The following is a 21,255-nucleotide window of genomic DNA, read 5'->3' on the forward strand; positions in this document are numbered from 1 at the left end:
CAATAAATACTTGTTGACCACTCAGAAGTCATCCTACATGCATTCTAATCCCAGCTCTATTATTGACTATTTTGGATGAATGGTGTGACTCTCCTGGGCCTCAGTTTCCCCTCTGCTAACTGGGAAAGAGGGAGCATCAACTAGATTAGTGGTTCCTTGGCTTTTTTAAGTTACAGACTTCTTTGAGAATTTGGTGAGAACTATGAACCAACTGCATATGGGAACACACCAGCCTCAAAAAGAATAAACTAATTACACTCAGCAAATGAAGTCCAAGATTTAGACACTAAAAACATTAAAGCTGTAGTTTGAAGTGATGTTCTGCAAGATTCTGAATTGGCAGCTTCTATTTCCTATGTCTTGAAATATTTATTCTTAGACCCCATCCACCATGCTGTGAGGAAGCACAAGCTGTCCCACAGAGAGGTCTACGTGGAGGAGAACCCAAGGCCTCCCAGCTACAGCCCTCTTTGAGCTCCTGGCTGATGGCCAGTACAGATTTGACAGACGCTCAAGTGAGCCATCTTGGAAACTGGATCCAGCTAATGACTCCTGAGTAGAGCCAAGCCCTGACCAAGTGGCAGATTTTTGATCCAAACCAATGAGTGTTATTATTTTCAGTTGCTAAGTTTCGGGATAGATGGTTATGTAGCAACAGACAACAGGAACGCTTACTATATGTTGACTGAATGAGATGAAACTAAATAAAAGACTTACCTTAACCCCAAAAGGTTTCAAATAAAACATTTCTATTGGCTTTAGACCCATTTGAGTTTTGACAAATTTTGGACTTCCCCAAACTTGAATATGGATGGTGATCTGAAAATGGTTCTTCTTTTGGCAAACAAAAGCTTCATCTGCTGGCGAAAAATTAAATCCTTTGTCTGTGACGACTCGATAGCCTACATCAGGTCTATGAAAAGTGGAAGCAAGAAACCAGTCTTACAAATATTTTCTACACATTTTCTTTCATGAACAATATTAATTATAGAAACATTTTGGGAAAATACATTTTGGAAAGTATCTTTTGCTATATCTGAAAAATGTGAAAGTGTTAGTCACTCAGTTGTGTCCGACTGTTTGCAATCCCAGGGACTGTAGCCTGCCAGGTTCTTCTGTCCATGGAATTCTCCAGGGAAGAATACTAGAGTGGGTTGCCACTCCCTTCTCCAGGGGATCAAACTCAGGTCTCCTGCATTGCAGGCAGACTTTTCACCAACTGAGCCACCAGGGAAGCCCTCTTGCTATATTTAATCAATTTTGTTAATTTTCACCAAGGAAATGAAAATGGTATTTCAGAACACAGCTGGCTATCTAACAGCTTTTTTCCTTCATGAGAAAGAAGTACAATTCTTGCCAAATGGAATCATTGTCTCCTCAGCCTGCCTTTTCGCTTTGTGTTTCCTAGATTTCTAACTTGGCTCCACTATACAATAGAAAGACGTTGGTTAGAAGTTGAGAAGTTACTATATTACTCAGACATATCAAATATCTGGGATATATTTCCTTTTTTTCCTTCTTAAGAAAAATCTCTCATTTCATCAGCATCACCACACTCAAATAGTCCCTCAGATGAATGACTACTCAGCTTCCTGGTAGTCAGATGAAAAAAAAAGCAGACTGGTCAGAACTACCAGGAATAGCTTTCAACCAGATTAACCAGAGCCAGACTACTGATTGAAAACATGTTTTCACTAAAGTATGGCCATTTCCTTTTTATCCTTTTGATCTGATCATAGCACTGAATACCTACTATGTCGTTTACTTCTGCAGAAAAAAATAATAGGTTGACGGTGGGTTAGCTAATCAGACTCTTGCGTTATTTGTTTTATCAAACCATGTTCAAGAGCTGTACTTTACATATACGTAATGCTAACTTGCTGCAGTAGTGTCCGACTCTCTGCAACTCTATGGACTGTAGCTCGCCAGGCTCCTCTGTCCATGGAATTCCCCAGGCAAGAATACTGGAGTGGGTTGCCATGCCCTCCACCAGGGGATCTTCCCAACCCAGGGATTAAATCCACATCTCTTAGGTCCTGCAGGTGGGTTCTTTACCACTAGCACTACCTAGGAAGTCCTTGTGTATTATATGCTTGATTAAATACTTTTTAATATTAATAAAAATAAAACCTATTAAACATGCAACATTATCAAGTAGAAAAGAGAACATAAAAGTTGAAAATTTTGGTAATTTTTTCTGTGTGTTGTAGATATGAAACATAATTTTTAATGCATCAGGTTTCCTAAATGTTCCTCAGGAAAAGAGCTCCTTCCTAGAACAACACACAGAGATGGCAGTACTTCCTGCTTTGCTGGCTCTCTGCTACTATGTGGATCTTTGCTTCCTGGGATCTCAGTTTGGATGGCTGCCATTTAATGAACAACACAGACTTTCTAAATTTTTTTCTAATTTCAGTGACAGAAATATGAATGGGTCTCTTGGGAAATGAGTATTCATGTTCTTGGCAAGCTAAGCACCTCACCGAATGGATCAAGTCACTAGGTCACTGATTACCCTCAAAGTCTTCTCAGGTGGCTCAGTGGTAAAGAATCTGCCTGCCAATGCAGGAGATGCAGGAGACATGTGTTCTATCCCTGGGTTGGGAAGATCCCCTGGAGGAGGAGGTGGCAACTCACTCCAGCATTCTTGCCCAGAAAACTCCATCGAAAGAGGAGCCTGGGGGGCTCATGGCATCGTGAAGAGTCAGACAGGACTGAGTGACTGAACAGGAGCAGGAACTGATCAAAGGCCCCACAGTCACAGCGCCCTCCAGCAGCAATGGGAAAATCCACTGAATGAAGGGGGAGATAAAAGCAGGTATTTTAAGACATTTGGACCTTTATACTGACTTGCTTGTCAAAAGGCTAGATGGATTGAATTGTATAGATTGGACTACAGAGGGTAGTAAGAACAGTTTTCATTAAGGAAAAAAAACAAAGGAAATATTTTTGTGTGTGATCTTCTATGTTTCACTGTCAAAAACTCTGAAGAAAAAAGATTTGCAGCTCAGATATGAGCATTACCCTGAAATTTAAAGACAGCTGTAAGCAGACACTATATCAACCCATAAAAATTATACAGTTGAAGAGTATTCTGAATCTTAAAAAAATGTCTAATTATAAAAATTATTCTATTTACCTAAGAGTAGCGATTCTGCTTTTGATATCAAAGGTTAATTATAAAATCAACTAAACTGGCCTTTTTAAAGGTCTTTAACACAAGCTGTAAATATAATTCAAAAAAATGTAATAAAATTTTAATCCCCTAACTTTATAACTTTCAGGTTATTTAGAAAAATTATGCTTTTGTAACGAGTTAGATCTACTAATCAAAGCAGAGGCAAGTGATTTTCCATCTCAGTGATGTGAGTAGTGAATTTAAGACTTCTGAGTTCTAATCCAGATGAATATTACCTATCTTTTTTGCTTAAGAAAAGTGAATTATGGCTGCTACTGCTGCTGCTAAGTCACTTCAGTCGTGTCCGACTCTGTGCGACCCCATAGACGGCAGCCCACCAGGCTCCCCCGTCACTGGGATTTTCCAGGCAAGAACACTGGAGTGGGTTGTCATTGTTCTCCAATGCATAGAAGTGAAAAGTGAAAGTGAAGTTGCTCACATGTCCGACTCTTAGTGACCCCATGGACTGCAGCCCACCTAAGCATTCAAAATAAATCTGCTTCTACATCTTTGAGTTGATACTATTCATGTATCTTTTTGTTCTTTTCCCCAGATCAGTGAAGCATAGATTGACTGCTCAGATAAACTTAAAAAAAACTACTCAAGTAAGAAAAGAGATAACAGTTACCTTGAAAACTTGATCAACTCAGATCCATTACAGACTAGGAAGCATTACAGGTTTTGATTAAAATACTCTGCTTATGTGTGACAGTTTCATACCTGGGTATTCATACGTAAGACACTATACGGAACAACCCCCCCAAAACCATTAAATGAAGTCTGACTCAAAACCAGGACCTTTGGATCCTTCTTTTCCTTTTCTGTTGCACACAGCAGTAAAGATACAAGTTGCGACATTTCAGTGATACAACTAGCAACTTGCTTCTTCTTGTCTCCTGTTAAACACATTGAGTCCCAAAGTCTAACTTCTCAGATTTTAAGGAACAGATTTCTTCCTTCTAGGTCATCCAACATAAAATTCCAAGTGATAAGTTTTGCTCTTAAAAAACTGTTGGGATTAACATATATACACTACTGACACTACATATAAAATAGAAAATTATGAGAAGGTCCTGCATAGCACAGGGAACTCCAATCAATGCCCTGTGGTGACCTAAATGGGAAGGAAACCCAAAGAAGAGGGATATATGGATAAGAAGAGCTGATTTACTTTGCTGTACAATTGAAACTATAAGCAACTGTACTCCAATAAAAATATAAAAAATAAAAAGTTATTTGGAGTTTGAAAAATACCTTGAAGACCCTCAAGTTTGTAGCCCAGCATTTCTCATTTCATATTATATTTATTAATTGAAAATCATATTCTTTACCCATTAACACACTTTAGTGTTTCAAGAAGGCATTTACAATCAGTGAAAATTCTAGAAGAGCTGGGTAAGTAAATTATATCCTAAGGAATAAAGAGAAGGCTTAAAAGATCTTTAAGAGCAATAGTGCATAAGTCTACATTTGTTTCTTGAAACTATAATGTCATAAGAATAGGATGAAAATTTTCTAGTTTAAGAATGTTTTGTATGGTTTGATTTCAGTCTCTTAATATAAAGCCACCCTCAACTATGATCACTACAGGCTATATTGGCAATAAACTGACAGTACTGAATTGCAACATTGATGCTGGGGGAGCTAACAATTTAATATGCCCCCCAAAATAATTCTATGAAATTTTTAATTGACTGCAGGATTAAATATTAGTGATTTGGGAAATCTCCATTTTCCAGCTTTTAGTTTAAACTGGGCATTTGATCTCAAAAAGATTCTCTCTCCCTCCATCATTTAGTGGGTAAATTCTGAGTTAGAATTACAAATCTGGATTCTTGAAGACCAAAACTCATGCCACAACTGTTTATTGTTAAAATGCAAAACATAAGGAGTAAGACACACCTTCTCACTGACAAATTCCATTTGATCAGAGGTAGCATCAAAGCCCAAATACTTGGATTTAGTCTTGAGAGTTAGCCCTGGCTTGCTCTCCAGTCAACCATAGGGGTTCCTAAGGCCACTTACAGTTTTTCATATTGACTGTTTAATAAGCTGTGCCAAGGAACACTTCGGTATGGCTGCCACTTCAAAGCAGGAGAGGGCTGGTCCGCAAGCATCGTGTTCTGTCTCTCACTGTCAAGGTCTTGCACTTCGATGCTGTGACTCCTACCTGTCACTGCAAAGAAATTGGTATGTTAGATCTTCCCTCAGAGGCTGTTTTTCTTAGACAGCTGCATGGAGCGAATGCATAGTCCATGTATGAGGCAGAGTGACCCTGTGGGGAATGACAAGTGTTGGGAAGCAGGGGGCATGTGGCTAGGTTTCTTTCCTCATCTGTAAATTGAGCAGCTTGGGTCAGTGATTCTAAGGTGCCAAGGTGAGCGCTTGTTGGAATCATTGCCCTCAGTGTCTATCTACTCTACTTCCGATATGGCATCTCTTCATTCCCAGTCTGTCCGGTTCTAGTGAATCCCATTTCCAGCCCGAAGAGGTGGAGTTTGGTGAAGTCCATTCCCAGCCTGAAGAGGGTAGGGAACCCAGGCTTAATCAATAGAACTACAGCATTCACTATTTGCATCAGTAAATACGATGCAAATAGTGAATGGCCTAATTCAATCCAAGAAACGTGGGTCTCTGTGCTTTAGGGGAGATGGGTTCAAAGATGCTAACTCTTTTCCATGAGGTATGAATCTAAGACACATCCCCCAAAACTGCTGGCACCATTTTGGGACAAGAGAGAAAAGCCTGTCTGGAAATGAACCAGCACAGCAGAAGGAAGAGTTGAGAATGAACACACCCAGTCCCAATGGCATAGTTTGAGTTCTGGCGTCCAGTACTAAATCTTGGGTTACAGGAGCCAATAAAGCCCCTCATTTTGATTTTTTGTTTGGTTGCTGCATCAGGTAGTTTAAGGGTTTGTTTTTAAATTGGTTTTGTCCTTTGCTTCTTTCTTTTTGCTCTTTACAACGAATACATTCTAATTTGTTGCAGGTCCCTTGTGACACCAAGATTCTGTGGTCTAGCTTTTTTAAGTTATTTATTTGCTTAGTGTCTTACTTCCTTCAACTGCAAAACAGAAATTAAAACAGGTGTCCTGCCTGTCTTACAACAACACACAAGCAGAATATCATAACACAAGTGAAAGCACTTTTAGAAGCTAATATTACAACCAAGATAAATTAGCAGAGAATACTTTGTTAGAAGTTAGTATTAACTATATGAAACTGCTTCTTTTCTGTATCAAAAATGGTCCCACGACAGCAATTTCGCATGTGTAAGCTTCTAGTTTTGCATAATCCTTGCAAGTTGTTTGTCTAATTTGAATATGCCTCCAACTTCTGATTCAACCACAGAAAAATTTTATGTAAATCCTATTAAGATGCTTGCTGTTTCCCTTTTCTGTGAGCTCCCTACCATCACTCATGCCTCATACCAGGAGTGAAAGGGAAATAGTGTGTGTACATAAAACCTGGTGATGGCTATAAGCAACAAGTCAAGATATAACACCACCTTCTATACAATGTGCACTTAGCCCACTCAACTGTTCTGTCTTTCTTTATACTTTTTATTGATGACTTCTTAAATAACTAGCAGAGCTACTTCAGTTTGCTTTGTATCCCAAATGTCCCAGAAACTGTGTTTTTCATGAGATATCACTATTATATGTCACCTAAGCAGAACATCTATTTTTTGAGTTTTGTATACAACCATTTCAGAAAAAGATTTTCTCAAAATTCTGAAAAACTTTTTCCCAGCTAAGAAGACATAAGGTCAGCAATCCTCGAAGTTCTTCACGTCCTCACTTCTCCAAGAGTTACCTGTCTTAAACTTTTCAAAACAAACAGAAAACCTTCCGTGGTTCTCCTGTTCATACCAAGTTCAAAGAAAGGGAGAGGCTAGCTCTTCCATCTTTCCTTTCTCCCTCCTGCAGTGGACAGAGGATAAAGGACGTTCAAGAGCTTGGAGTTTGGAACCATATGGAACTGGGTTTGAATCACAACTCTCCATTCACTGGCCAATTAGGAAGTGGTCTAACATCTCCAGGCTTCAGTTGCTTCACCTGCAGAATGTAACAATATGCTGCCTCCCAGAACTGCTGAAGGAATTCAGTGAGTCATATCTGTAAGTGCTAAGCACAGTGTCTGCCTCCAGAGAGTTTAAACAATGGTGGCTTTGGTTAGTCCTGGCAGTACCGTCATTATCACATGTACTTGTTTTTCTCAGGTGACTCAGTTATATCTAAGAAGCTTTAGCAAATACTTCTTTCTCAGCCTCCATGGTAACTCTGTCTGATGTGAAATCATGTGGTGGTGGGCCTGAGTGCATACCTAACTCAGACCCTTCCCTACTCAAGTATGGCAGTAAGGTGACAGGGGAAGCAGTCAAAGGTCAGCTCTACCCCTCTAGGTGCTGGCAGGGAGGGTGGGCAGGGGGCAGGGGGTTCTTTACTACTAGTGCCACCCAGGAAGCCCTTATTGAAGTATAATATTTGTGAAAAAGAGTGCACAGATCATTAGTACACAATTTGATACTTTTTAATAAAATGAGTTATACTGGGTAACTACCTCTAGATCCAGAAATAGGATACTTTCAGCACTCTAAAAGATAGGTTCATGCTCTCTCCTGGTTACTACTTTCTCTTGCTCAAGAATAATCACTGTTCTGATCCAATGCCATAGAGAAGTTTATAGAAATTATGTAACATATGTACTCTTAGGTATTGGCTTCTTTTAACCAACAGTGCTTATGAGATCATTCATCATTGTTGCAAATGATAGTAGTTCATTCGTTTTTCTTGCTGTATAGTGTTCCATTTGTGATTATTATAACTAAAGCTAGTATGACTGTCTGTGGGGACTGTCAGTGGGCATATGTATATACTTCTTTTCAGTGTATTCCTAGAAGGGGAATCACTGAACCATTGGATATGTTTCAGTAGATGTAGCCAAAGAGATTTATAAAGTGATTACAAGGTAAGGATTCTTAATCCCATTTAACAAATGTAGAAATTGGGTTCAAAGACCTGAAACACTCGTTCAGTGTCACAACTGTTACCTGGAACAGATGGATTCAAAATTTCTCTTCATGCTGCCCTGAGGAACTCTTGAGAAATGTAACAGAAGAGAGAAGCAGAAGTGTGAAGGCAGCAAAGTTTCAACTTTTGGGAGAAAACTCACAGCTTGCATCTGAATGTCTTTCAAAATATTTTCTTTGACTTTTTTTTTTTTTTTTTGCTGTGCTGCATGTGGGATCTTAGTTTCCCAATCAAGCCTGTGCCCCCTGCAGCAGAAGTGCAGTCTCAACCACTGGGCCACCAGGGAAGTCCCTATATTACTTTTGTTTTTTTAAACTCTTGGTGAAATAGAAATTATTATTCTTATGTGATAATCAAGAAAGTCAGGCTTGAAAAGTCCATGATTCCTGGAGACATGAGACAGGTACTTTTCCTGATTCTACACTGGAAATTCTTTCTCTGTGGACTAATGACCATGACTCTGGGGGTTAAAAAACACTCATGCATTTGAAGTTTAAGCCATATAGGGCCATGAGCTCTCTTATATTTAGAATTTTCATCAGATAGGACCAGGAATCCTCTCATATTCGGGGTCCAGACCATGTGGGGCCAGGAACCAGCTGGCAGAAGCCTGCCCAACACCTATTCTCTCTCAAAGCAAGTTTTTACATCTGCCTCCAGCAACCCAGTAATTCTACATTGTGAACCCAATAAATGGGCATCTTGGAACCCTTGACCAACATGCACTTCTGAGAAGAAATTCACCAGAAAAACCTTACTGATTGATTTAGGACATCTTCCCCCATCAAAAATCCTGCCTGTAAAACTAGCTCCTCCTTCCATTCCCCATATGCCATTTCTCCAGGACCTTTGTAAAACTCTTGGTCTCTGCAACAACAAATATGAGTTCCCCAGTGGAAAACTTCTGCTGAAAGCATAGCATTTGAATTAAGTGGTTTTTTTTTTAATTCCCCTGGGAACCTGCTCATTTTCATCCTGGAATTGCTATCTGGGGCCAATTATCTTTAGAAGGCTTTTCAGGGACCTTTGAATAGGATTTAAATAAGGAATGCAAGATTTCTGATGTGCTGGGACATTCCAGTTACTTCTCTATGACCATTCTCTAGAGAGAGTGACACATCAATGCCCTCCCTAGGGACAGGCTGCAGACCATCATCACAGGATGGAGCTTACTTCTGAAATGGCCAGGAGAATTTGAGTAGCAATCTAGCTTATGACAAAGCTCTTGGAAGGTTTGGGTGACTTACCCAAAGTACTCTCAGTGAGCTGGTGTATCTGTGGGAGAGTGAACAGATGGTCCTCTCATCTGGCTAGAAATTTACTCAGCTTTTGTGTTTAAGAAGCATAAATAAGCAGCAGGCAGTATGCAAGGATCCTTGAAGAAATTAGAGTAACCATGCATAGGAAGATAGATGGAGAGCTCTATATTATTCAGAAACAAGGCTTTAATTAGCGTTCTGTGTTTCTAAGGTTGAATAAGAAAAATCAAGGCAGCTGCAGGCCATGATGGGACCATGCAAAAGACATGAAGGCAGTAGAGATTTGCTTTATATGATGGCTGGATGCCCGGGGCAGTACTACCACAGCACGTCCAGGGAGTGCTGATGTGTGGGACTTGGCCAAGTGAAGTCATCATTCAGTGAAGGACTCCCACAGCCCGTGATGGAGCTGAGGCCAGATGTCCCTGAACAAACCAGAAGGCTCCATGGGACTCAGAGGACCAATTCTCATCATGTGGCTGTGAAAGGCAAAGGCAGCAGTTTTCTCACCTGAGCAGGCAAGAAGGCCACGGGCACCTCCTGTCTGGGCAACAAAAACCTCTGGAGGGTGGAGACAATAGTTGCAGGGGAGCCTTAAGAGGAAAATCTTGGACTTCTGGCCAAACTGATGATTAGGAGTAAAAGAGATGTGACTTGGTATCCTGAACTGGGGGCACTGTTGACACTGCCTACGTTAATTATTTACAGTGGGTGGTAAGATTGGCATGGAATAGTGTCCTTTCCCCTAATAAGTGTCATAGCACTTGCTCCAGAAATTCAGAAGTTCAAGGCTTCAGGCTCAAAAACTTCAGCTTGTTCTCAATTTGGTCAGGTCCCCAAGCTCATAACATGATGTGGCATGTGATATATAAGACAAAGAATGAGTTGGGCTGACCACTTGGGCATCATATAACCCGGCTAAAAGACTTCTAAAATGGTTTTTGTTGTTTTAGTCGCTCAGTCATGTCCTACTCTTCTGCAACCCCCATGGACTGTAGCCCTCCAGGCTCCTCTGTCCATGGGATTTCCCAAGCAAGTGTACTGGAGTGGGTTGCCATGCCCTTCTCCAGGGGATTTTACAAAATGTCAAAGATCTACTGGGAATCTGCTAATTGGAAGCAAGTGCTAAGGAAGCTCAACTCTCTCCCTTTTGCTCCCCTGGAGAAATCCTCTCAAGTCCTGCTTCTCCCAGTAATTTCCTTTCCATGAGCCAGCAGCAGCATTGCCCAGGAGCTTGTTAGGAACGCAGAATTTCAGCCCACATCTCACACGCACTGAACCTGAGCATCTGCATATTACTAAGATCCCTGTGTTATTTGCGTGCACGTCTGTGTTGAGAAGGATCCCACTGAACGAAGCACTGAGCACACCAGCAGGCTCTGCAGGTGCAGCCACACTGCACGGCCTCCCCAGGCCTAGAGCCCAGGTCCTCCAAGACACAACTGCCCCGAGAACTGAAAGGACCAGCATCTCATCTCTGCCAGAGAGAGACAGTGGCATCTTCTCCCAGGAGCACCTGTATGACCCCACCTAAGATTGCATGAAACATTACATCAAGAAGGAAAAAATAGGATTTCCCTGGTGGCTCAGTGTTGAAGAATCTGCCTGCCAATTCGGGAGACACAGGTTCCATCCCTGGTCCAGGAAGACCCCACATGCCGTGGAGCAGTTAAGCCCATGTGCCACAACTACTAAACCCGTGCTCTAGAGCCCAGGAGCCACAGCTACTGAAGCCCAAGCACTCTGGAGCCTGTGCTCTGTAACAGGGGAGGCCCCTGCTCACCACAGCTAGAGAAAAGCCCGCATAGCAACAAAGACCCAGCACAGTCAAAATATAAATAAATAACTAGAATTATGAAAATGGAAGAAATAAACTCCCAGAGCATATCATCGCCCTTCTATGAGAGAGAAAATGATTTTGGGGGCTACTCCAAGGCTGGTAAAAATCCCTTATTTAATGGCAGCAAGGGGCCCCGGGCTGGCTCACTGGGTCTGGAGTGGTGGGTCCACACGTGACAGTCCCCCGAGTCCTCCAGCACCTGTGTGCACTTTCTCTTCTTGGTTGGTGGCAATGAGACTCTAGAATCAAGAACCCAAAATAAGGTTAGCATTTTTCTTTGCTCTCCATGTCACATTAAATCAGATTAAATTTCCCAGGACCGTGCTCTTGACCTTCCTAAGACTAATTCTAGTTAAAGTTTCTTGCGTCCTACTAGTCTGTAATACCAGGTTGATACATGGAGTGGATGGAGGAAGCTCCTATTCCATGAGCTGTATTAGTCTGAACTTGGTTTTCCATTATCCAATGGATCTGGGATTCCTGTATTTGAAAAAATTAACAGACATCATTTCCAAAGGCAGAAACCAAGTCAGAAGACAAAAGATACTTAAAATTTGAGTGTACATTTTACACCTGAAATTGTTTTTCACCTGAAATTGTTTTTCACATGGAATTTTGTCACAATATTTGATGGCCTTTACTCTTTTGATCATCCTCTAGATCCAGAGGAAGGAATGAAAGAGAGGGAAGGAGGAACAGAAGGGAACGAGGAAGAAAGAATATTGATTGATACGTGAATACCGATTGAAAGACAATTGACACATGAGTTTCAGAGAGCTGTCACAAACTACTTGAGTGGTCTAGCTGAGGCTGCAAATGCAGAGTGCTTTCTCATTCACCCAGAATTATCCCTCTACATTTCTGACATTTTGACTTTCCATCACACTTGGGTTCGGTGGATTGTTATTTAAAAACTCGTCTAAAGCCAAGGGTACTGGGTATCTGATATGTGTCTCAACACTGCCATCTTCTGGAAAGGACTATGCAGTTCATTCTACCAGCTCTGGGGAGAGGGGCTGGCTGGACTTTCAAAACCAAGTATCTACAAACATCAGCATGAATCAGCCATAGGTATACATATGTCCCCTCCTTCTTGAACCTCCCTCTACCTTCCTCCCCATCCCACCCCTCTAGGTTGTTACAGAGTCCCGGTTTGAGCTCCCTGAGTCATACAGCAAATTCTATCTGCTTTACATATGGTAATGTAAGAAATCAACACAATTCTGTAAAGCAATTATCCTTCAATTAAAAAATAAATAAATTTTCAAAAATTAATTTTAAAATAATAAAAAAAAATAAGACAAACAAGTAAACTAAGTATCTAGCCCTTTACCCAGGACTGTGGCACAGAGGCTGCTGATGGTAAGAACAACCAATTCCCCCAGACACAGACTGGTCCAGGGGGCTCATGAGGTGACTGGCGTCTGGGTAGCAGTTGTGAAAGGCTCTGTGGGTAAGGCCAGAGTTGCTCATTTCAGACGAGCTGTGCGACTGGTGTGCAGGCAGAATCCCAGGCGCATTTGCCGAATGGAGGAGGGCAGCTGGTGTCCCCCGGGCTGCAGGTGTCAGAGTCGGACAGCACGCACCTGGGGGAACATGCAAGTGAGGGAGGCCTCTTTCTCACCATACAGGGCCCAAGAGAAGAGAAGTGCAAGACATGTGAAAGGGAGGTGTGTCACACTCACCTTTGACCTGTGGAGGAGAGCAGGAATCTGATGCAGAATAGGGTGGGGTGTCTGGGAGTTGGCCTTGCCTGAGGATGAGAGACAGGCGTTGCTTTTTTGTTGTAACCTATTTCATCATTATATTTTTGTCACAAACTGGTAGTGTGTGCAGCAGCCCCCAGGGAGGGTTCTAGGTGCTCCTGGGGGCCAAAGCCCACCAGACCACGCCCAGCGTTGCGTTGACTGGGCTCCAAGTCGAGCAGACCTGGGTTTGAATCCCAGCTCTTCCACTTCCCAACTGTGTATCCATGAACAAGTACTTACGCTCTCCAGGCCTGCATTTCCTCACCTACAAAGTGGGAATAATCATGATGCCTCTTCAGAGCATCATAGTGAAAATTAAATGAGATACTGTGTATAAAGCCCATAAAATACACCCCAAACACAATGAGTACTCAATAAAGTTTAATTAACATTAGCGTTGCTTCTTGACATTCTCAAAGCACTTACACCAGTGAGATGATTGGGCCAAAGCAGTATAAAATATCACTACTAAAGCCCTGGCTTTCCATCTGTGCTCTGGGGAATCCTAAAGGTCTTGGAAGGAGTTCAAGTGTTTTATAAAAGAAAAATTGTAAATACCTGGAGGGGAAAAAATTACAACTTTTTTCTGTTTTATATATTAAGGTGCAAGTAAAATTTTATTTTTTAAAAAAATGACTACCACCACTAAAAAAAAATGTGAAAATTTCTGTTAAAAAAAAACAACTCTACATATGTATACTTATGTATACACATTGTTGTGTGGCAGAAACCAACACAACATTGTAAAACAATTATGTTCCATTTTTTTTTAAAGTTATTATAAGATAATGTCCATTAAAAAGTAAAAAACCACAAACCTATCTTTTATGTTCAAAAAGTTTCTTGCTGCTCTGATTCTAAGTGATGTATAAGCACCACCATCTTCCACCTGACTCCCCTGCTGGAGAGTAAACGATCCTGTTTTTCTTGGTTAAGATTTCAACCTCATGCAATAAAGAGAGAGGTGAAAGTTGTTCAGTCGTGTCTGACAATTTGCTACCCCATGGACTATTACAGTCCATGGAATTCTCCAAGCCAGAATACTGGAGTAGGTAGCTGTTCCCTTCTCCAGGGGAATAAAGAGAGAAGTCTGTCTTTATAAAGATAATTTAGAAAAAATACAGAAAAGCTATATTTTTTCCTCAAGTCGGTGCTTTATAGTTTATTCATTTTTATTAATAAGGAAAGAGAGAACATACATTATCCTTCCTCCCAAAGCTCCACCCAAATGGAAGTAAAAAGGAATAAAGAAGCACGAACATGAAAGGACATAGCGTCTGTGAGTAGCGACCACGACAGACCATATTTCAGTAACAGTGAGGCAGACAGAAGTAGGATAGGTGGTAACTGAATTAGCAGAAGGGAAAGGCAAAAACAAGACTGCCTGGGGATGGCAGAGGGCATGTTGGAGCCAACAAGACTTTTTCCAAGTTGAATATAACTCCAGCAAAGCCCAAAACATTGATGTCATCAGCAGCCTCTGAATCCAGGGATAAGGTGGAGCTAAAAGTGAAAAAACTAGGACTTCCCTGGTGGTCCAGTGGTTACAAATCTGAAGGTTCCCCACCCCTGGTCGGGGAGCTAAGATCCCACATGTCACAGGGCAATTGAGCCATGTGCCACAATTCAAGAGCCCTCATGCCATACTGTGTGCCACAACCAAGACCCTATGCAGTCAAATAAGTATATAAAAATATGAAAAATAAAAGTGAAATAATTGATTGAAAGTTTAAATAAGGAATAGCTGGACCCTTAGATCAGTTTCCCCAACCTGTATAGTCTGGCAACTACCTCCATCTTCCCAACAGAAATTGGAAAGATTTTTATTCTCCAGAGAAACAGATCCCAGGAAATTGTAGAGCTTTGGGACCAAAAATGGAAGGACTCATTAAAAGTCTAAATGCTGAAAGATGAGACCCTTCTTCAGCTTGGCTTTGCAAGCAACCAAGCTGATTTCCCACAGTAAGAAATTAGAAGATTGCTCCCTAAAAAATGCAATGTCTTCAGGACAGGAGAGGGGGGAATGAGATTTGGAATTGAAAAGAAATAAAGTGGCCAATCCTTGCCTGATCACCCTATAGTGAAACTCATTCTTCAAGAATAGTGGTTTGCAAATAACTTCTTAAACAGGAGAAAGCAATAAAAGACCAGACATTTTTCAGAGAACCTTAACCATTAAAGACAGAACAGACAACTAGATTCAAAAGGAATGCAAAAGAATCACAAAGAGTTCTTCTACATCTGATAAGACTGGTAAGCTCCGACCAGACTTGACCCTCCCAAAGATAAAAATATCAACTCTGGAAAATTATATATATATATATAGTTGTTGTTTTTCAGTTGCTTAGTTGTGTCTGACTCTTTGCGACCCCATGGCTGCAACACGCCAGGCTTTCCTGTTCTTCATCATCTCCTGGAGCTTGCTCAAACTCATGTCTATTGAGTAGATGATGCCATCCAACCATCTTATCCTCTGTTGTCCCCTTTTCCTCCTGCCCTTAATCTTTCCCAGCATCAGGGTCTTTTCCAAGGAGTCATCTCTTCGCATCAGGTGGCCAAAGTATTGGAGCTTCAGCTTCAGAATCACTCCTTCCCGTGAGTATTAAGGGTTGATTTCCTTTAGGATTGACTGGTTTGATCTACTTGCAGTCCAAAGGACTCTCAAGAGTCCTCTCCAGCATCACAATTTGAAAGCATCAATTATTCAGCACTCAGCCTTCTTTATCATCTTTTTTATGGTCCAACTCACACATCTGTACATGACTACTAGAAAAACCATAGCTTTGACTCTGGAGCCTGGTGGGCTACAGTCCAGAGGGTCACAGAGAGTCAGACACAGCTGAGCAACTAAGCACACACTCGTGATATACCTGAAAATACTGAAAAGTAGACAAAAGGAAGAAGATTTTGGAGGAGTTCTGAAACTTAGAAGAAAGTAATGGCATAGGGTGAGCTGTCTATTTACAGCTTTTAGCCTTAGGGCCAGTTGAACAGCTAAAACTCCGTGTGTTAGTTGCCAGGTTTCTCTGTCCATGGCATTTTCCTGGGAAGAATCCTGGAGTGGGTTGCCATTTCCTTCTCCAGGGGATCTACCTGACCCAGGGATCAAACCCTAGTCTGCCACAATGCAGGCAGATTCTTTACTGTCAGAGCCTCCAAAACTCCAATAGAAACCCACAGTCTTTCAGGACTGAAGAATCAGAGAACAGAGTTGGGGGCAAACACAGCTGCTGAAAGTGAAAGGGAAATCTTGGGAAAGAGGGATACAGAGAGCGGAAACCCTAAATTCTTTGTAAAATCCCTGGCCAAATGTGTGGCTAAATCATGAGCCATCAATATGTCTTACAGAGGAATAAAAGTAGAAGAGATTTTTTAAAAGACAAATAATAAAGTGGCTCCTGTTCAATAACAAAGAATTAAATGCAATATCAATAATTGCATTAAAGGTTAATGGATTATATACTCCCATTAAAGGGAAGATATTGGAAGAATGGATTTTTAAAACACAAGGCCCAACTATATGTTGCCTGCAAGAAACACTTTAAAGACTCTGATAAGTTGAAAGTTAATGGAGAAAGAATATGTGTATGGGAAGGCAGAAGTGATTTCATGAATAACAGCTAAAATAGACTTAAAAATAAAGAGACTCATTCAATAATAATAGGATAAATGGCAAAGTGTGGTCTCCTGAGGATTGATAGCCATGCAAATTAAAAGGAGTGCAAAATAGATGTTCTCTTGAGCTGGTTGAAGTTAGCACATCCAGGACATCTGCCTGCTGCCTCCAAAGCAGCCAGGATTCCTTTCAGGTTGCAGCCAGGCTGGGTTAAGCATTTACTGAGTGCCTAGTATGTGCTCATGACTCTACTAGACACTAGGCAGGACTTACAGTGCTAAGATGTGGGCTTCCTGGGACTTCCTGGCGGTCCAGTGGTTAAAACTTGAGCTTCCACATCAGTGGGCATGGGTTTGATCCCTGGTGAGGGAAATAAGATTCCTCATGCCCTGCGGTAAAGCCCAAAAAAAGAAAAAACATGGGCTTCCCATGAACACCCAGCTGGGACTATTCACAATTCTACAATCCAGTCCTCGGTTTTCTCCAGTGACTCCGCCCAATACCTTCACATACCAATTTCACCTTCTCTAAAGCTCTATTGCACAGTGACATCACCTCAGCAGAGTGCCCTGTACAGAGTTATTACTTAATAAATATGAATTACTGCTTTTTACCTGACATATGGCCATAAACATGTGTGTATTTATAAATTCATATATCAAGAGAGTTTTCCTGACCACCAGTCTAACCCGGTAGTCTTCCCCCACCCCTTGCATTCCACTCTCCTACCCTACACTTCCTTTTCTTCATCTTACTGAACCACTTTATACAATACGTCACTGTCTTTCTCTTCCCACTGGAGTCCGTAATGACCTTGGAGCACTAAGAGTGAATGCTGATGGCAAAGGAAGAGCTCTCCCCAGGAGCAGACAATAAGGAAATGCATTGTCTTCTGAGAATTTAAAAAAGCAATACTTAAACCCACAGAAAGTCAATCTGCTATTTGTCATTACAACCACACACTACTAAATCAAAGAGAAACGCCTGGGTGCCCTGCAGGGCAGACTGCTTTACCACATTGCCCTCAGTAAACTGTCAGCAGGAACTTCATTGTTTTGTTTGCTGTTGTACCCCATCATGCAATTACAAAGATTGCTGTTACTAAAAGTATTTTCTCCAGATTTTCATGTATATGATTCATGTCCTCCCACACAGGCATTCACTTACGAGCATGTCTTAATACTCTGTGTGTGTGTGTGTGTGTGTCTCCTGCATTGTGCCCACTGGTAAGCACGTAGAAGTGAAGTCGCTCAGTCGTGTCCGACTCTTTGCGACCCCATGGACTGTAGCCTGCCAGGCTCCTCCATCCATTGGATTTTCCAGGCAAGAATACTGGAATGGGTTGCCATTTCCTTCTCCAGAGGATCTTTCTGACCCAGGGATTGAACCGGGGTCTCCTGTGTTACAGGCAGATTCCTTAACGTCTGAGCCACCAGGGAAGTCCATGTCTTAATACTATGTGTGTGTGCGTGTACATGTGTGTCTCCTGCATAGTGCCCACTGGCAAGCATGTAGTAGGCACTTAATAAATAAATATTTGATCAGGCTTGGTACCCACCACCTGGAAGCTGGGATGGGAAAGGGCCTTGGCAGAAATGTCATCATAAGATAAAGTTGCCCAAGAAAATCATTTTATGACAGGGCAGTGGAAGCAAGAAAAGCAAGGTGCAAAGCAACTATCCTACAATTAAAAAAAAAAAAGAAGAAGACAGCAAGCTGCCACCCCTCTTATTCAGCCCTATCTTGGCAAACTGCAAACACCCTGACCCTCTCACCACTCTCTCCTGCTGCTTGAGAAATAGACAACCTTTAGAGAGGACTTTGGAGAAGGCAATGGCACCCCACTCCAGTACTCTTGCTGGGAATATCCCATGGATGGAGGAGCCTGGTAGGCTACAGTCCGTGGGGTCGCAAGAAGTCGGACACAACTGAGCGACTTCACTTTCACTTTTCACTTTCATGCATTGGAGAAGGAAATGGCAACCCACTCCAATGTTCTTGCCTGGAGAATCCCAGTGACGGTGGAGCCTGGTGGGCTGCCATCTATGGGGTCGCACAAAGTTGGACATGACTGAAGCAACTTAGTAGCAGCAGCAGCAGCAGAGAGAACCTACCCTGGTCCAGTCACTGAGCTAACCCTTTGCATGTGTTGCCTCATCTAATGTCTGCTATGACTATTTTTGCCCCTAACCCCCAGACAATGAAACTAAGACTTGATGAGATTAAATAATTCACCCAAGATTATTCATCTGGCAACCAGTCAAATTGGAGTCAAAAGATCTAGCATCAGAGTTTATGCTCTAAGAGCAAGGTGTTGGGCTTCTCTGGTGGCTCAGTGGTAAAGAATCTGCCTGCCAATGAAAGAGACATGGGTTTGACCCCTAATCTGGGAACATCCCACATAACGCAAAGCAACTAAGTCCATGCACACAACCACTGATCCTGAGTTCTAGAGCCCTGGAGCTGCAACTTCTGAAGCCTGTGTGCCTGGAGCCTGTGCCCTGCAACAAGAGAAGCCCATGCACGCAACTAGAGTGCAGCAACAAAGACCCAGCACGGCCAAAAATAAATACCTAATTTTTTAAAAAAAGAATATGGTGTTTTTCGATACAGATATTTAAATATCTTAAACTCTTTACCGTAGGTTATTTCATTTTTTACAAATATCTCCAGAATTGATAAGTCACTGGTAATACTTTAGCTCAGGATTCTGTTTAGCTTTTCTCCTACTGCATCCGTTTGAACCCAGAAATCAAACTGGTCAATGAACCCAGCCTTTAAAACGCTCATCTCACAGAATTACACAGACTATCTCACTCTCTTTCGCAACATCACAGTGAAGAGTTTATCAGCCCCACTATACCAGTGGCAGAACTAAAACATGCAGCTGGTCATTGACTCCTAACTCGTTTTGCCATCCAACTCCAATAAGCCAAGTCCAAAGTGAAACCTGGGCTTCCCTGGTGGCTCAGCAGTAAAGAATCTGCCTGCAATGCAGGAGACACGGGTTCAATCCCTGGGTTGGGAAGATCCCCTGGAGGAGGAAATGGCAACCCACTCCTGTATTCTTGCCTGGAGAATCCCATGAACAGAGGAGCCTGGTGGGCTATAGTCTATGGGATCGCAGAGTTGGACACAACTTAGTGGTAAACAACAACAACAAAGCGAAACCCAGAATACCAGATGCTTAAACTCAACCATTAGAATGAAATGACATGAAACCTGACGTTGCTTCTTCATGGGCCCAATATGTCTGTAAGTTCCTCTCCTATGGAGTCACCCATGGAAATCTGTGACTGGGTGTCACCTCAGTACCCCCATTTAGTTCCCTCTTACCCTTCAGCAGCATCTCAAGGCCAGCCTAAAGCTTGGTGTGCCATCTACCTCCTTGAACACACTCAAACCAGAACACACTCAAGACCATTACTTGGTTTGGGTCTTGCGATGTGGTGGAGAAGGACATATATACATGTGACCTTAAGTAGGTCCTCTCAAACTGTAATGTGTATGTGAATTCCACAGGGATCCTGGTAAAAAAGCAGATTTAGACTCAGCATTTGGGGTCAGGGCTTGAGGTATGACATTCTTAGCTCTCAGGCGATGCTGATGCTATGGCAACCTCACCCACACTTTGTGTAAAGGAAGGAAGCAGGTAAACCTCTGGGCATTTTTGAAGAAAACAAAGCCTGTCTTGAAGAGCCACTGGTCACTTTTCCAGAGTCTTCCTTCCTCTACACACACACACACACACACTCACACACACACCACACACATACACACAAACACGCTTCTTGTCCTATTTCACTGTAACCTCCAGGAGTTTATGCTGCCCCCTAAGTCTCTAGCCTCCTGCTCTGTAAGCAGTACTCCATACCTGGACATTTCCCAGGGTGTTCAACCACCGCAGCTCACCTTTGTTTTTAGTGGGTAACTGGCAGGCTAACGTAGCGAATCAGAGGACTTCAGCCTGCTCCTGCTCCTCCTGGGCAGAGAGCTGCCCTGGATTCTCCACACAAGGAAACACAGGGGTGAGGGCAATTGTTAGACGGTCTCATCCTAACAATCCCCAGCTCAACATACCAATTAGAGTCACACAGAAAGATGAGATTGTCCTGAGCAGCACATCCCAATGCTTATACATGGGCCCATGCCTCCCAAAAGGGACTCCCGGCCATGTAAGTTTGAGAACACTGCATACCATTTCCCTTTTGCAGCTGCATATTAGCACAACAAAGGCTCTGAGAAGTCCTGCAGTAAAGAAATTTATCTAATTTTAAGTCAGTGAGTCACAAGCTTATTTATTATTGATCACGGAATTTTAATTTTTTCCCCACAGCATCTTATGGGACTACTTTTCCATAGAGCTTTTAGGGACAGCTGTTTCACATAGCCAAAATTTCATTTTTTAATGTATTTGAGATTTGAAAATATACCTATGAGATTCAAATTTGCTTTCAGAAATTGTGTGGCTTAATAGTCTCTTAAGTTGCTTAAAAGTTGTCATTCATAATTTTTAAAGTCACAATTCAAGGGCAATATGGTGGCACAGACAATAAAGCATCTGCCTATAATGCAGGAG

At 42.0% G+C, this 21,255-nt stretch overlaps 1 protein-coding gene across 1 annotated transcript in view; it reads right to left on the minus strand.

Annotated features, from left to right (window-relative positions):
• Positions 1-21,255, minus strand: part of MYRFL (myelin regulatory factor like) — a 124,950-nt gene that overhangs the window by 64,288 nt on the left and 39,407 nt on the right. Inside the window, exons 3-7 of the mRNA XM_086399993.1 lie at positions 12,998-13,065; positions 12,646-12,898; positions 11,460-11,551; positions 5,204-5,354; positions 718-913 (exon numbers count right to left, since the gene is read on the minus strand). Of these exons, the coding sequence (XP_086256119.1) occupies positions 718-913; positions 5,204-5,354; positions 11,460-11,551; positions 12,646-12,898; positions 12,998-13,065 (760 nt within the window). The remainder of the gene's footprint in view (positions 1-717; positions 914-5,203; positions 5,355-11,459; positions 11,552-12,645; positions 12,899-12,997; positions 13,066-21,255) is intronic.

This window comes from Bos grunniens, chromosome 5 (genome assembly GCF_055505025.1).
Source record: "Bos grunniens cultivar Pamir isolate PY7600 chromosome 5, Bosgru_T2T1.0, whole genome shotgun sequence".
Lineage (NCBI taxonomy): Eukaryota > Metazoa > Chordata > Mammalia > Artiodactyla > Bovidae > Bos > Bos grunniens.